We start from the raw sequence: 14,058 nt of genomic DNA on the forward strand, positions 1-14,058 counted from the left end.
TCATTGTAGGAAAACTTAGAAAATAAAGTGAAAGGTATAAAAATAAATTAACTAAATGCTATAGTTTGATTGACATATCTTCTTATTGTTCTCAGTATATCCATCAAACTAAATGTTTATCACTATCTAATTTTAGATATGATTGGGTAGGGCATGTGTTCAAAGCCTATAGAATTCACTGTCTACTTTCTGAAAAGGGGTAAATGAATTTTCTTTTTTTTTTTAGTTTGTAATTGACTTCCTAAAGTTTGACTATTAATTTTCCTTTTGAACTTTTATCCTACAAATACCAGAAACTTGCTTTAAAGTACAAGATACAATTAAGATGCGTGTTTACCTGTTAAACTATTCCTTCTTGTTGACTACTTATTAGCAGGTACATAAATTTGACTCATTTAAAGGATGTGTGGTGGTGTCAGTGCAGAGAATACCTGAGTGGTCACTGGCAAATTATTTTACGTTCTGGTCCACAGTTCTTTGCTGTAATAGAAAACTTTGACTTAGATGTTCTCCAAGCCTCCTGCTGTTTCTTTGATTTTTCTCCTGCTCTGTTGCTTCCCTCTCAAGATTAGGTTTTGTGAGCAGACAAATGTCAGGAGCCAGGTAAAACCTTTGTGGAGCCTTTTTTTTAAATGTTGTAAAGTCAGAGTATTTCAGATTGCTGCTCATGATCCATTAGATCATGCAGCATCTATTTATTGAATGCTGGTACATGTCTGGCACTGTTTAAGCACTTGGAATGCATAGGAAGTGGTATAAAAGGTGATAGTGTAGTGGGAAAGGACAAATAAGAAACAAAATAAATGGTATGTAAGATGGTGATTCATTAGTAGAAACTAAACAGGCAAGTGAGACAGGGAGCATTGGGGAAGTTTCATTTTTGCATTGGGTATCAGAACAGACTAATTGAGGAGGATATTTGAGTAAAGAAGTAAATGAATGAACCATGTTCATATCTGGGGAGAAACATTCCCTCAGAATTTGCAAGTACAAAGACCCTGAAGCAGATGTTTGATGTGTTCTAAGGAGGCATCATGTGGTTGAAGTAGGGTAAGGGAAAAAGAGTGCCAGGAGGTAGAGTCAGACATGAGGGATTGGTGGGGAGAGGTGTCTAGGATCTCTGTTGGGATTATGAAGAGTTTGAGTTTTAACCTGGTTGAAATCCACTGGCAAATGAATGGTACAGTCTGACTCATGGTTCAGCATCCCTCTGGCTGTCATATTCAGAATGAACTGAAGCATGGGCCAAGAGTAGAGGCATGAAGACAAGATAGGAAACTCTTTCAGTAATCCATAGGGCCATGGAATTGATTTAGGTGGTCACAAGTATTTATTAAATACAAAATGGAAAATCAGTGCACTGCTCACATTAGATGGCAAGTTGTTTAATGAATTTATACTAAATAAACGTGGGTGTACTGGAATACAGTATAAAATAAGCTTATTATAAAGGGTTACTATAAAAACGTTTGGAAACCATTATCTTAAGGCATTTATATTTTTGCCAACTAGAACTGACTTTGGTTTTTGGACACTCTCAGTAAGCGGCTCCTATATGAAACAGGCTGTCTTCCTATAATCACGTCTCATCAGTCAGCACTTTGGCCTTCCCATTGCATTCCTCTCTTCCTCTTTTCCACTGTTTGCATAAGTGTTCTCGTAGAAGGGATCAAATTGTGATTTTTATTTTCAAACCCTCATCTGCTTAGCATTTTTTCTAGGCTTTGCCTCTTTCCCCTTTAACAGCCCTCTGGCTTTGTGGCCTAGTTCTCTGACAGTCAGCACACCCACCTAGTTTCTTCTTCTGCCATCAGGGACTGCCTGTTTACCTGCCTGTATTCCCACCCACTCCTTCTGCACCCTTATGTTGCTGTAGCAACTGCCATCTCAGTCTCCCGCCTTCCTCTGACTTTCTTCTTCCTCCTACCAACCTGTATTCATTAAACTCTCCCTCCAGCTTTCTACATTGTGAGGTCAGGGCTGATGCTTTGTAACATCTGTCAGAAGGTAGAGCCATTAATATCTTAGGATGAAGATTAAATGACTGCTTATAAAACCCTTCTCTGTTTTCCACAGCTTGCAGTAAAGCGGGATTTTTTGAATAAGCAAATCATCTGATGAACTGATGTGACTGAATGCTGAGTCCCTAATTCTACAGAAAAATCACAAGTGTCCTAGGACAAATCTGTTCTGGCACTGCCTTTTAATTCGTTTTGAGATCTTGTATAGCGTTGAGATCTTGGTTGGTTATATGTGGCTTTTGGGATCCCCTGAGCCAAAGACAAAAACATGGGGTGTAGATCACTTCAGCTCTGGGTGTGATGCCCCTGTTCTGGAAGGTGGTGATTAGAGGCTCTGCAGTACCTGAAAGCCCAGGTTCTTCCCCTTCCAACTTGCATAAAAGAAATGGTTAAGGAAGATGTGCTAGGGATTTCCCTGACAGTCCAGTGGTTGGGACTCAGTACTTTTACTACTGTGGCCCCAGATTCAGTCCTTGGTTGGGGAAGTTAGATCCTGCAGGCACGTGTGCAGCACAATCATTTTTAAAAATAAATAAATAAAATTTTAAAAAGGAAGATGTGAGGGGTGTGTGTATATATTATGTATATGTATATATAATGTGTATATATAGTGGGATACTATATAGTCACGAAAAGGAATGAAATAGTGCCATTTGCAGCAATATGGACAGACCCAGAGATTATCATACTAAGTAAATCAGAAAGACAAGTACCATATGATATGACTTACATGTGGAATCTTACAAAACAGACTCACAGACATAGAAAACAGACTTAGATGCCAAAGGGGAAAGGGAGTAGGGGAGGGATAAATTAGGAGTCTGGGATTAGTAGATACAAACTGCTCTATATAAAATAGATAAACAGCAAGGTCCTGCTGCTGAGCACAGGGAACTATATCCAGTATCCTATAATAAATTATGATGGAAAAGAATATACACACACACACACACATATATGTAACTGAATCACTTTGCTGTACACCAGAAACTAACACAATGTTGTAAATCAACTAGACTTCAATTTAAAAAAAGAAAGAAGGCTCCCCTGGTGACTCAGTGGTGGAAGGTCCACCTGCCATTGCAAGAGGCACCGGTTTATCTCTGATCTGGGAACATCCCAAGTGCTGTGGAGCAACTAAGCCTGTGCACCACAACTGCTGAGCCTGCCGTAGAGCCCAGGAGCTGCGGCTGTTGAGCTCACATGCCCTAGAGCCTGTGTTCCGCAGTGAGAAGCCCATGCACTGCGACTAGGGGGTGGCCCCCGTTTACCACAACTAAAGAAAAGCCCACACAGCAATGAAGACCCAACACAGCCAAAAATAAATAAGTAAAATTATTTTTTAAAGTGTATTTTTTTTAAAAAAGAAAGAAAAAGTTTATGGGATTACCAAGATCTTGAATATACTTGAACGGAACTGATACAGGCTGTAACTTTTTGAACTTGTTCACTTTTTACTTAATTCCATTAACAAATCCTCTAGGATTTGTCATGTTCTCTGTGTTGTGTTATAGGAAGTACAAAATGCCACCTGTATTCCTTATAGGTCATCCTGTCCTAAAACAGAAACAGAAGGGGAGAGATTTTTTCCTACCTATGAGACGTTGAATTTTCCTCTCTGGTTGACTGGCACCAGCTCTGATGTCTGTGATTTGGAATAGCAGTGCCTTGACTCCAGCCGTTTCACAGGTGTTAGGAAACTTTCACATAGTAACTCCGAGGAAATGCATGCCAGTGGGCTTTAGAAAATCTTGTTGGCACTATTTGATGAATTACTTAGTCATAAATTTATGGAAGTCTAGCTTCATGCAGCCAGATCTTGGAATGTTTACGAGTGCTTTATCTTGTGCTAAATGTGATACTCCCAGTCACTTTTTCTGGAAACAGCCTTGGTTTATTTCTCTTCTGTTCCAAGACTTTAACCTTGGCCAAAGACTTTTTGTAAATGTTCTTTTTATCCTGCCAAAGCAATAAAGAAATCCAATTGACTATTTCTGAGGGGCCAAAACACCAAAAAAGCAAAAAAAAGAAAACAGAGGAGTACACTAATGAGGAATATTTTCCTGATGTTCTGAGGTTCTCTTGCTTTTTGTCCTGGGCCTTTTACATGCTAACCCTTGGATCACCTCCTGTCCCATTCTTGTTGCATTTTGTTAAAAATTCTTTGTTGAAGATAGGTCGAAAGTGAAAGTGTTGGTCACTCAGTCATGTCTCACTCTTTGCAACCCCATGGACTGTAGCCTCCCAGGCTCCTCTGTCCATGGAATTCTCCAGGCAAGAATACTGAAGTGGGTTGCCATTCCCTTTTCCAGGGGATCGTCCCAACCTAGGGATCAAACCCAGGTCGCCTGCATTGTAGGCAGATTCTTCATTCTCTGAGACACCACTTCATTCTCTGAGCACCCTTCATTCACACCAATGTGTGAAGATAAGCCAGGAATTGATTTTTGCTTTCCTTTTTCTTACAGGGATATTTTGATTTGAACTCATTTCAACTTGTTGCTACTCCCTTCAAGATAGCACTCATCTCATTTGGGTGTGTAATGGTAGCCACTTCTCTGGAGGAGTGGAGACACTGTCAAATTTGAGGCATTCTTTTATATAGGTACCGTCAGTTCTCCAAAGGGTAAACAAGAAACTTCTCCTTCAGGGCATGTGTTGAGGGCAGGAAAAAAGCATTTCAGGCATTGTGGGTAGAGTGGAACTCTGATCTTAAAAGGAATTGGAGTCCTTTCTCCTGTTAGGCATTGGGCTGTAAAAAAAAAGTGCCATATTGGGTAGTTGGCTTTTCATTTAGCTTCTAGTAATCTGCTTTCTCTCCACCTTATTTTCACACTCACCCTAAATTCTAAAATGGAACCATGTTTTTCAGAGTGGTTTGGAAGTCACATGCATCGTAATTAATTAAGGTTGCTCGTTAAATTCAAATTCCTGGGCCCACTTCTCAGATTGAATTAGACTATCTGCACCTGAGAATCTACATTTGAGAAAAAGTACCAGATGATTTATCATGCATCTTACACTTGGAATCATAAACAACAGGATCTTTGACATTGTATCTTGACTTTGAGAGGAAACTACTGCTAAGCCTTTTCTTCTGATGAGCTAGATCATTCTTATCATTCTCAATAGGGAGGAGCCAGCAGCAGAACCCCTGCTGAGAAATTATAGTTAATGTAGCTCACTTTCTGAATTTCAAGTGTCAGTCTATCCCTCTGAAAGGATTCTTGCCCCCAAACATAAAGTATTTAGTTTTAATAACTGCTGCTACAGTTTTGTTTGTTGTTGTTTTTGTAGCTGTCCTCTTAAACATTTAGGAGCAAGATTCCTATGTACCTACCGTCTCTGTGTGAGAGATAGGAGTCCCCTGCCCAGAAGCTAAGGGAAAAGTTAGTGACTCTTGTGGAACCCACAAACAGACCCCTGCAGAGTGGTGGACATAGGAACTTGGGTGGGAATGGGATGGGCCTAGATATCTGCCTGTCCTGCAGGTCTGACTGGAATCTGCAGAGGAAGTTGCTATTAACGGATGCAAAGGGCTTTTGCCAGCGGCCCCAGCTTTCCCGTCAGGGCTGCCTCAGCTGATGCAAACCCCTGCTGCTGTGGCTGGTGGGGTTGGCCAAGTTTCTTTTTGTTGAGTCTTGTTTCCACCCCCAACAGATGCCGGTTTATTTGCACACTCTAGGCTGATCTCGAGTTTGAAAGGCTCTCATTGTTTTGGAGCTTAGTGTTTAGGAAACACCGCATGCCTGTGGCAGCTAGGACACCCTGTAAAGGAAATACCTGGACTCAGTAGCCCTGTCATTCATTCCCTGTATGTGTGTGCGTGTGGCCAGTGTTAGGACGTTTTAAGAACATCAGTCTGTAGGAAGTATTTCTTGGGGCCTACAGCAAGACTAGGCTTCTTCTCCGTGATGTTTGGAGTTCTAGGGACCATTTTTTCTAAGCCACTTCTCTCTTTCCTTCCATTTCACACTTAACAGGATTAAAGTCTGCTTGCCCAAGCCTTGTTTTCACACATAACTGAGGTACTAGAGTTCTTCCCTAGGCAGGTGAAAAGACTGCTTTGGGGGACAAAGGACTGACTGGCTAGCGGTGGTGCAGAATGTTTTTATGACCAGGACAGGTTGGCACATTCCTTTGGACTATGGTCCAGGGACTCCTTTCTTTCCTTTTTTTTTTTTTTTAATAGTAATCTCTGTAATTTGTATAGCACTTAGTCAGTTACAAAGTTTTATATCACATACCATTTTATTATATCTGTATAATGAAATAAATTTAATTGTATATAAATAATGTATTAAAGAGTCTTCAAAACCAAAGTTAATATCAGAGAGTTTCAGAGAAAAGGTGACTACTTGGATTTATGTTTAATAAAACAGCATGTTGAAAAAACTAAAATTGTGAATAAAATTATGTCAAATGGTCAAACATGCTAATACTAATAAATTTCAAATAAATCTTCCAGGCTCTAATTTAGATGTCTCAAGGCCCTTTCCAGTGCTGATTCCCTAAATGTATAAACTTTTTTTCTTAAACTACTAGACTCTCTTTGCAAGATCACAATGTCTTTTGAAACAGAGTGAGTTAATAGCACTAATGTGGCCCTCATTTCTGTAGCATTTCCAATGCACATGATCAGTGTACGTAATCTCACTTTCTTACCAGTAATTTGGTTATGCATGGACAATGAATAGTCATGTCTCTATAATGAAACAGTGTCCAGGTAGTCAAGGAGACTGACTACTAGAAAGATAAGTTACCTAGTACTGTTTAATTGTTAACGTTCATGGTCATCCTAGTTAACTGTAAAATTGAAAGTATCTTTTCAATCATCATAATAAATAATTTTGACCTATACCATCTGACTTTTTAAAAATGTTATGAACATTATGAAGCTACAGAAGAATAATGGGTGAATCAGAATATACCAGTCTCTAGTAGAAGCTGGATAAATGGAATTATATATATTAGTCAAAGTATATTTTAAAGCTAAATATAAACTCATTGGGAATTATAAAGGGAAGCAAGTCATCCTGCTTTTCTAATTGTTGTAACTGCTGGCTCTGTATTTAATTTTAAATTTTTCTTTAATATTTATTCTTGAGTTATGCCATATGGAATATAAAAATTCTCTGAACAGATTGAAAATTAAAAAATAAGTGCATAAGCAATAAAGTCATTATTATTTTTAAAAATCCAGAATAAACTAGAGTATCGTGTTTTTCTGGCTGATGGTTTCTGTGTCTCTAATTCAAAAGACAGATATATTTCTTAAATACCATCCATGATGGTCAGTTATGGTGGACACCACTGACTTCCCAGGGTCTTGACAAGGAACTGTTTGCTTCTGTAGCTCAGGTAAATAAAAGAACTAATCATTTTAATATGTCTTTTCATTCCTATAAACTTAGTGATAATTCAACTTTTGGAGATTGAAGAAAGGAACCGCCAAGTTAAATAACTTGCTTTAATGTAATCAAGGAGTCATCTCTGTCCTTTTTATTACCTTCTAGCCCACTGCGTGGAAACATCTTTCTGCCAGAATTCAGATGTGCAAGCCTGACAGGAGGTCCTGGTTATGAAATGCAGTGTTTTTTTTGCAGATTCTCATCCTGCCTGCCTTATGCCTGATCCATGTGCTCTCTGCCTTCCAGTTCTCTCCTGCGGTATGGGGGCAACCTGTCCCTCCAAAGTGCCATGAGTGTGCGATTCAACAGCAATGGGACCCAGCTCCTGGCTCTGAGGCGTCGCCTGCCCCCTGTGCTCTATGACATCCACTCCCGCCTGCCTGTGTTCCAGTTTGACAATCAGGGTTATTTCAACTCTTGCACCATGAAAAGCTGCTGTTTTGCTGGAGATCGTGACCAGGTACATGCCTTCTGCCTCCTGCATCCCACATTCAGGCTTTGCTCTCAGATTGTTCTTTCTGGACTGGTCTTTATTTCTCTTTAGCCATGTCAGGTAGAAACAGTTGAAGGGAAACAGTAAGTGTCTGGAGACATTCCAGCTTAATAGTGAGTTTCTTCATCAGAGTTGCCTTTGGATAATATGAGGTACACACCATAAACCACAATATAGTTCTGAGCAACCTACATCTGCCGAGTTTGTGAACGGATTTTTAAGATTCTAAGAATGTGTCATATCAGAAGAGAGGAGGAAGTCCATAGAAAATTAGCCTGCCAAAAAGGACACCTTTTTTTTTTTTGGTATCAGTGAAACACTGTGGGTACCAGCTAAGAGACATACATCCTGAATGGCCCTTTTGGGTGGCATCTTTTTCTTGGATGAAATGGGCTGTGCAACTTTGAGAGGAAGCCAGATGCTGACTCTCTTCCTTTATATTGCCAGCACCACAACTGGGAAGGAGAACCAAAGCTGTGAAGTTTCCTGCCTTTTCACAGTCTTACTGGGAGTCGAAATACTGATGTTGCCTTAGAGCTGGCAGTTTAAAAACATACCAATACCTTGTCAATCTTGGTCATAGAAGTGCTGAAGTGAGTGTCAGTGAATGGACCAGTTGGACTGGTCTAGTAACCAAGTTTTAGCAAAGACAAATATAAAGGAAGATTGATCAAATAATGTTTTTTTTTCTTCTTCTTCTGAAACACAACAAATCTTATTGCTGTTGCACATCTAGATTGGAAAAAGAAACTTTAGTTTCTTGCTAATTCTTTGTGTTCTCTTGGATCCATCAGCTATGTCAGATTTTTACATGTAATTCTCACATGCTCTATGCCACTGCTTTAAAGTTGTTTGTGGGCAAGGGGCATAAAAGAAATAGTTATTTGAGAACTTGTGACGATCCTATTTTTTTGAAAGCAGTAGCTAGGATTTTTCTCCCTAGCTGAGGTTGCTGGAGGCTCTCCAATATCATAGCTTAAGGATTAGCATATGTAGTAGGAACACAATAAAGCTTTTTAATTAGAGTTGCTTGTTAAAGAAGCTGAGAATATCTTCTAAGTTGCGCAGACTAGGGATTTCCCCTTTTGCAAATAGAGAATATATGTCTAAATTCAGAATTTATATTCAAGTCAGGGCCTACTTAGCTGCGATCCTCACTTAAAACCACTAGGTGGCCTCAGTTATATAAGTGATAAATTTCCCTTGAGAGACCACAGTTCTTTATAGACTTGGTTTTTATTAGGCAGTTTGTTTCTTGGGCGGAAAGAAGCAGTTTCTAGAGATGAACTGACTCTTGATAGAAGAGGTAGCTTTCTGCTCTGCAGATGGTTGATTTAGTTTCATTTAGCTGTGGAAATGACAACCAAGCGCCTCCTCCCTCTCTCTCTACCTTTCTTCCTTGCTTTTGTTGATTTTCCATCTTCCGTCAACCTCTTATGCATGTGAATTTTATTTCATTGAGCAATAATGAGCAGGCAGTACTTCATGAAGTGGTTTATTAGGTTTTATTACCGGAGACACAGGGCCTGAGGAAAAGAAGAAAAGAGGTGAAGGGGAATGGATGCTGTGTTTTCTGTCGGTTCCTGTGCTAGCAGCCGGAACCTGTCTGCATGGAGTCCTTGAAAGTTGGAGAACAAAGGCTTCTAACCGAGATATAAGAGCACCTAGGCCATGATTTCTCCAGCTTGGCGCTGTCCACACTTTGGTCAGATAATTCTTCATTGTGAGGGGCTGTCCTGTGCGTTCTAGGATAGTTGGCAGTATTCCTGGCCTCTCCCCACTAGATGCCAGTGTCATCTCTCCCAGCTTTCCCAAAACAACCAAAAATGTCTCCAGACATTGCCGGTTTATCTCCTGGGTGGAGAATTGCCCCAGGTGAGAACTTTTGCCCTAAGTTACAGTTATGAGATACGTAGGGACAAGTGGGCTTCCCTGATAGCTTAGTTGGTAAAGAATCTGCCTGCAATGCAGGAGACACCGGTTCAATTCCTGGGTCAAGTACATAGTCAGAACCACATGAGTTATTTTGTAGTGATCCTGGTTATCTACATTGACAGGATATGGTGCTTTTTGCCTTTCAGGTTATATATAATGATTAAAAACATGGGAAGGCTTTTGATTTTCTCTATTCAGATTTGACGGTTATGTACGTCTTATGAGAAGAGTCTGTGGGTAATGTATCCTTTCTGACAAACTAGACTGTTTTTTGGATGGGCTAAGTGGTTTGCCATGGATAAAGGAGGGTGGGAAGTCATTGAGTCTTAACTTCAGATCCATTTCAGAGTTAAAGTCTGTTTAGATTCCCCATAGAGATTATCAGAGTATATAACCTAGGGAATGAGATGTACAGAGATTTATGTGTGGCTGTTTTCTTCACCCCTTAGGGACTAAGAAATGTTAGCTAATTCATCATTATCTTGTCTCCAGTGCCTGGTGTACTGAGAGCACAATAAATATTTGTTGAAGTGAATCTTAAGTATTTTAGTCAGTATGTGGTTTTTAGCTTTCTGGGCCTAAGGCTTGTCTAACTGTAAGTCAGGACTGATAATACCTGTTTTCGTGCTCAACTTCCAGGAGCTTTAGGAGGATGATTAAATAATGGATATTCAGTGAAACTAATCAGCTGAGCTTATACTTCTAAGTGTTACACAGGAGACCAAAATTATTGTCTCATTTCTGAAACATGTCTCTCAAAGGTGATTTATGGGCTCTGCCTTTACACACTTTGGGCTGAAGCAGCGACTGCCATAGTTACTGTATGATCTGTAAGACTGATTCTCTTTGACTAGTTCGAACAGGATCTTTTTAGCTGCTTTCAAATTCCAAAGCCTACTCTTTCCTTATATCAGGTCTTTACATTTGATCTTGTTCTTGTATACTTTGAGAACGCCCACAGCCTGAAGCTCTGTGCTCTGCAACTCTTCATTTAGTCATAGGCTGGGTAAGTAACCATCCCAGAGAGGAATCTGAGAATTTCCATAATAGGAATGAACATGGTCAGGAAAGGCAGTGAGTGACTTATCTATCTGAGACAGTCTTCTGGCTTTTCATTACAAAGAGATTATGCAGTCCACCCAAATCAAAACATTATGCAAGAGAGTCTGTATTTCTTATTAGACTATCCTAGGTTCACTAGGTAATTCATTAGGCCCAGAATGAAACTAACATTTCAAGATCTTGGACTTGGAATAAAGTGTAAAACTGAATAGTGTTTTGTGTCTTCTGCATGCTCATTGCCACTACTGTGGATCAGTAATAATTATAGAGCTTTTAGAGATTTTGTTCAATCCCTAGGAGGGCCTTTTACAGATGAGAAAACAGGCTTAGAGAGTTAAGTTAAAACAAGTTAAGACATACAAGTTTGAGTAGGGCTAGACCCAGATTTTTGAGCTCTCAATAGAGGCTCCTTTTCGTTGTATAGAAGGTCACAATTTAATGCCAACAGAAGCAAGGCAAGCAGCAAAGATGAATGAGTTGGGCTAGAAGTAAGCAGTAGTGAGTGGTGGGGACTATAGCCACGACTTAGATTTACCCTACCTAAATCTAAGTGAATGCCATGTAAATGAAGCTTTGACTCAGCTTCAGCCTATTGTGGCCAAGAGGGCCTTTGGTTTTTTTCAAGAGAAACCAGAAATAAAGATTTGTTATGTGACATTTCTGTCCTTTATTGTGCCCATCTTTGCATGAAATGTTTCCCTTGGTATCTCTAATTTTCTTGAAGAGATCTTTAGTCTTTCCCATTCTGTTGTTTTCCTCTATTTCTTTGCATTGATCACTGAAAAAGGCTTTCTTATCTCTCCTTGCTATTCTTTGGAACTCTGCGTTCAAATCGGTATATCTTTCCTTTTCTGTCTAGTCAAAGCTCTGGTTTTTCCAGTAGTCATGTATGGATGTGAGAGTTGGGCTATAAAGAAAGTTGAGTGCTGAAGAATTGATGCTTTTGAACTGTGGTGTTGGAGAGTCCCTTGGACTCCAAGCAGATCCAACCAGTCCATCTTGAAGGAAATCAGTCCTGAATATTCACTGAAAGGACTGACGCTGAAGCTGAACTCCAATATTTTGACCACCTGATATGAAGAACTGACTCATGGGAAAAGACCCTGATGCTGGGAAAGATTGAAGGCGGGAGGAGAAGGTGACAACAGAGGATGAGATGGTTGGATGGCATCACCGACTCAACGGACATGAGTTGGAGTAAACTCCTGGAGTTAGTGATAGATAGGGTGGTCTGGCGTGCTGCAATCCATGGGATCTCAGAGTCGGACACGACTGAGTGACTGAACTGACTGACTAACTGATAATGAAGTTTCTTGAATTTTAAGTATTGCAGCAAATTCATACTTCATTGTATGAATTAAATGAACAGGTGCATCTGTTCTGTTCTAGAGCCACAAGTTTCAAACTTCTGCTTCAGCAGGAAAACATCCATTTTTCCTGTTTCCTACTGAACCTGTCCTAACTTCATGCCCTTTCCCCCTTCCATCTTATAAAATAAGAAGACAGATATTTACTGAGCATCTACTGTGTGCCACATGCTGTGGTAGACACATTTATATGACTGCCAGTTTGTATCCTCTTTGAGACTTTGATTCAAAGCCTTGTATACACTCTGTCACCCCCACTTTTGGCTACAGATACACAGTTTATTTATTGATACATATAATAATAATAATAATATAGGGCTTCTCTGGTGGCTCAGATGGTAAAGAATCTGCCTGCAGTGCGGGAGACCTGGTTTCAGTCCCTGGGTTGGGAAGATCCCCTGAAGGAGGGCATGGCTACCTGCTCCGGTATTCTTTCCTGGAGAATCCCCATGGACAGAAGAGCCTGGTGGGCTACAGTCCATGGGGTTGCAAAGAGTTGGACACAACTGAGTGATTAAGCACAATTTTATTCAAATTTGATAACGTCTGTCATCAGATAAGGTGACATAAGTGACATCAGATTGGTTGGGTATCAACAGAAACAATTAGCCCCAAATAAAGCCTTAACTTTTTTTTTTAAGGCAGCCTGCCTTCCAGTCTTGCGGTATAATGAGGAATCTTTCAGTAAAACAGCAAATAGCATTCCTTCCTCTGGAGGCTGCCTAAATCTAAAGGATTCTCCTCCTTGCTTGTGTGTCATACTTGGATTTTTGTTTGTTTGTTTTTGCTTTTCTCCCTGAAGCCTGACTAGGTACATTCTGTCTCCCAAGCTTCATATTCCCCTCTGTATACTTAGTGAGTCAGTCTCTTAACAGGGTTAAAAAAGAAGGCCAGTTTTCCACCTGCTAGCTTTTCTGGCACTCACTTTTAAGACAGCACTCGGCTTTTGTTCCTTTTCTTTCACAATTCCTTAAATGGCTCTTGCCCTAGATTGCTCAAGTCCAGCAGAGGAGCTCAGGCTAATGGGTTTGTGTGGCTTGGAGATAGACTGTGGTAATTTAAAATTCTTCTCTTGCTTTAGTCTCATTTAACACCTGGCCTAATAGTCACTACATCTTGCTGAAAGTAGGAGAGGGAATAAAGTTTTCTTGAAAGGGCTGAGCCCTTGAGTGCCTGAACATTGGTATCATTTACACAGGTCTTTCTTTTGAACTTGATAGATGGCAGAACCCCTAAAATCATGATAATTAAATCACCATATCTCATCTCCTGACTTGTACCCTGTGAAGCCAACAAAATAGCCTTGTATACCTGGCTTGGCCTCAGACATTACATCACCACTCAACCTTTCTGTGTTGATATTGTATGGGCATAGCAGAGGTATAGGAATTTGTCAGGAAGTGCAATCCAGGCCAATAAAGCAACCTAGAAAGTTACAGCTTTGCTTTTTTCTTTTTCCCTAATAATTCCATGCAGTGAAGAACAGAGAAGCCTAGCGTGTTGCAGGGCTCACAAACAGTAAGACACAACTGAGCGACTAAACAACAGCAACAGTAAAAACTGATTAAGCTCACTTGGGGGCCTAGTGTGCCATATGTTCCCCTTCAGTTGAAATAAAGTCACCCTTTTAACAGAGGAGATTCAACTCTTGGGTTCTATCTCCTTTGACTTGTTTTGTGTCAGCTTTTTCTTCTTCTTTCCTTTTTTATGTCATTTATTTTTAGCCCTTTGGGCTTTCCAGGTGGCATAGCAGAAAAGAACCTGCCTGC

The 14,058-nt window shown here is 40.1% G+C and overlaps 1 protein-coding gene across 2 annotated transcripts in view; it reads left to right on the forward strand.

Annotated features, from left to right (window-relative positions):
- Positions 1–14,058, forward strand: part of DCAF5 (DDB1 and CUL4 associated factor 5) — a 93,875-nt gene that overhangs the window by 43,599 nt on the left and 36,218 nt on the right. For both annotated transcript variants that reach the window (XM_010846699.1, XM_010846698.1), the window contains exon 6: positions 7,679–7,892. In XM_010846699.1, the coding sequence (XP_010845001.1) occupies positions 7,679–7,892 (214 nt within the window). The remainder of the gene's footprint in view (positions 1–7,678; positions 7,893–14,058) is intronic.

Source organism: Bison bison, unplaced genomic scaffold, assembly GCF_000754665.1.
Source record: "Bison bison bison isolate TAMUID 2011002044 unplaced genomic scaffold, Bison_UMD1.0 scf7180017864239, whole genome shotgun sequence".
NCBI classification, from domain to species: domain Eukaryota; kingdom Metazoa; phylum Chordata; class Mammalia; order Artiodactyla; family Bovidae; genus Bison; species Bison bison.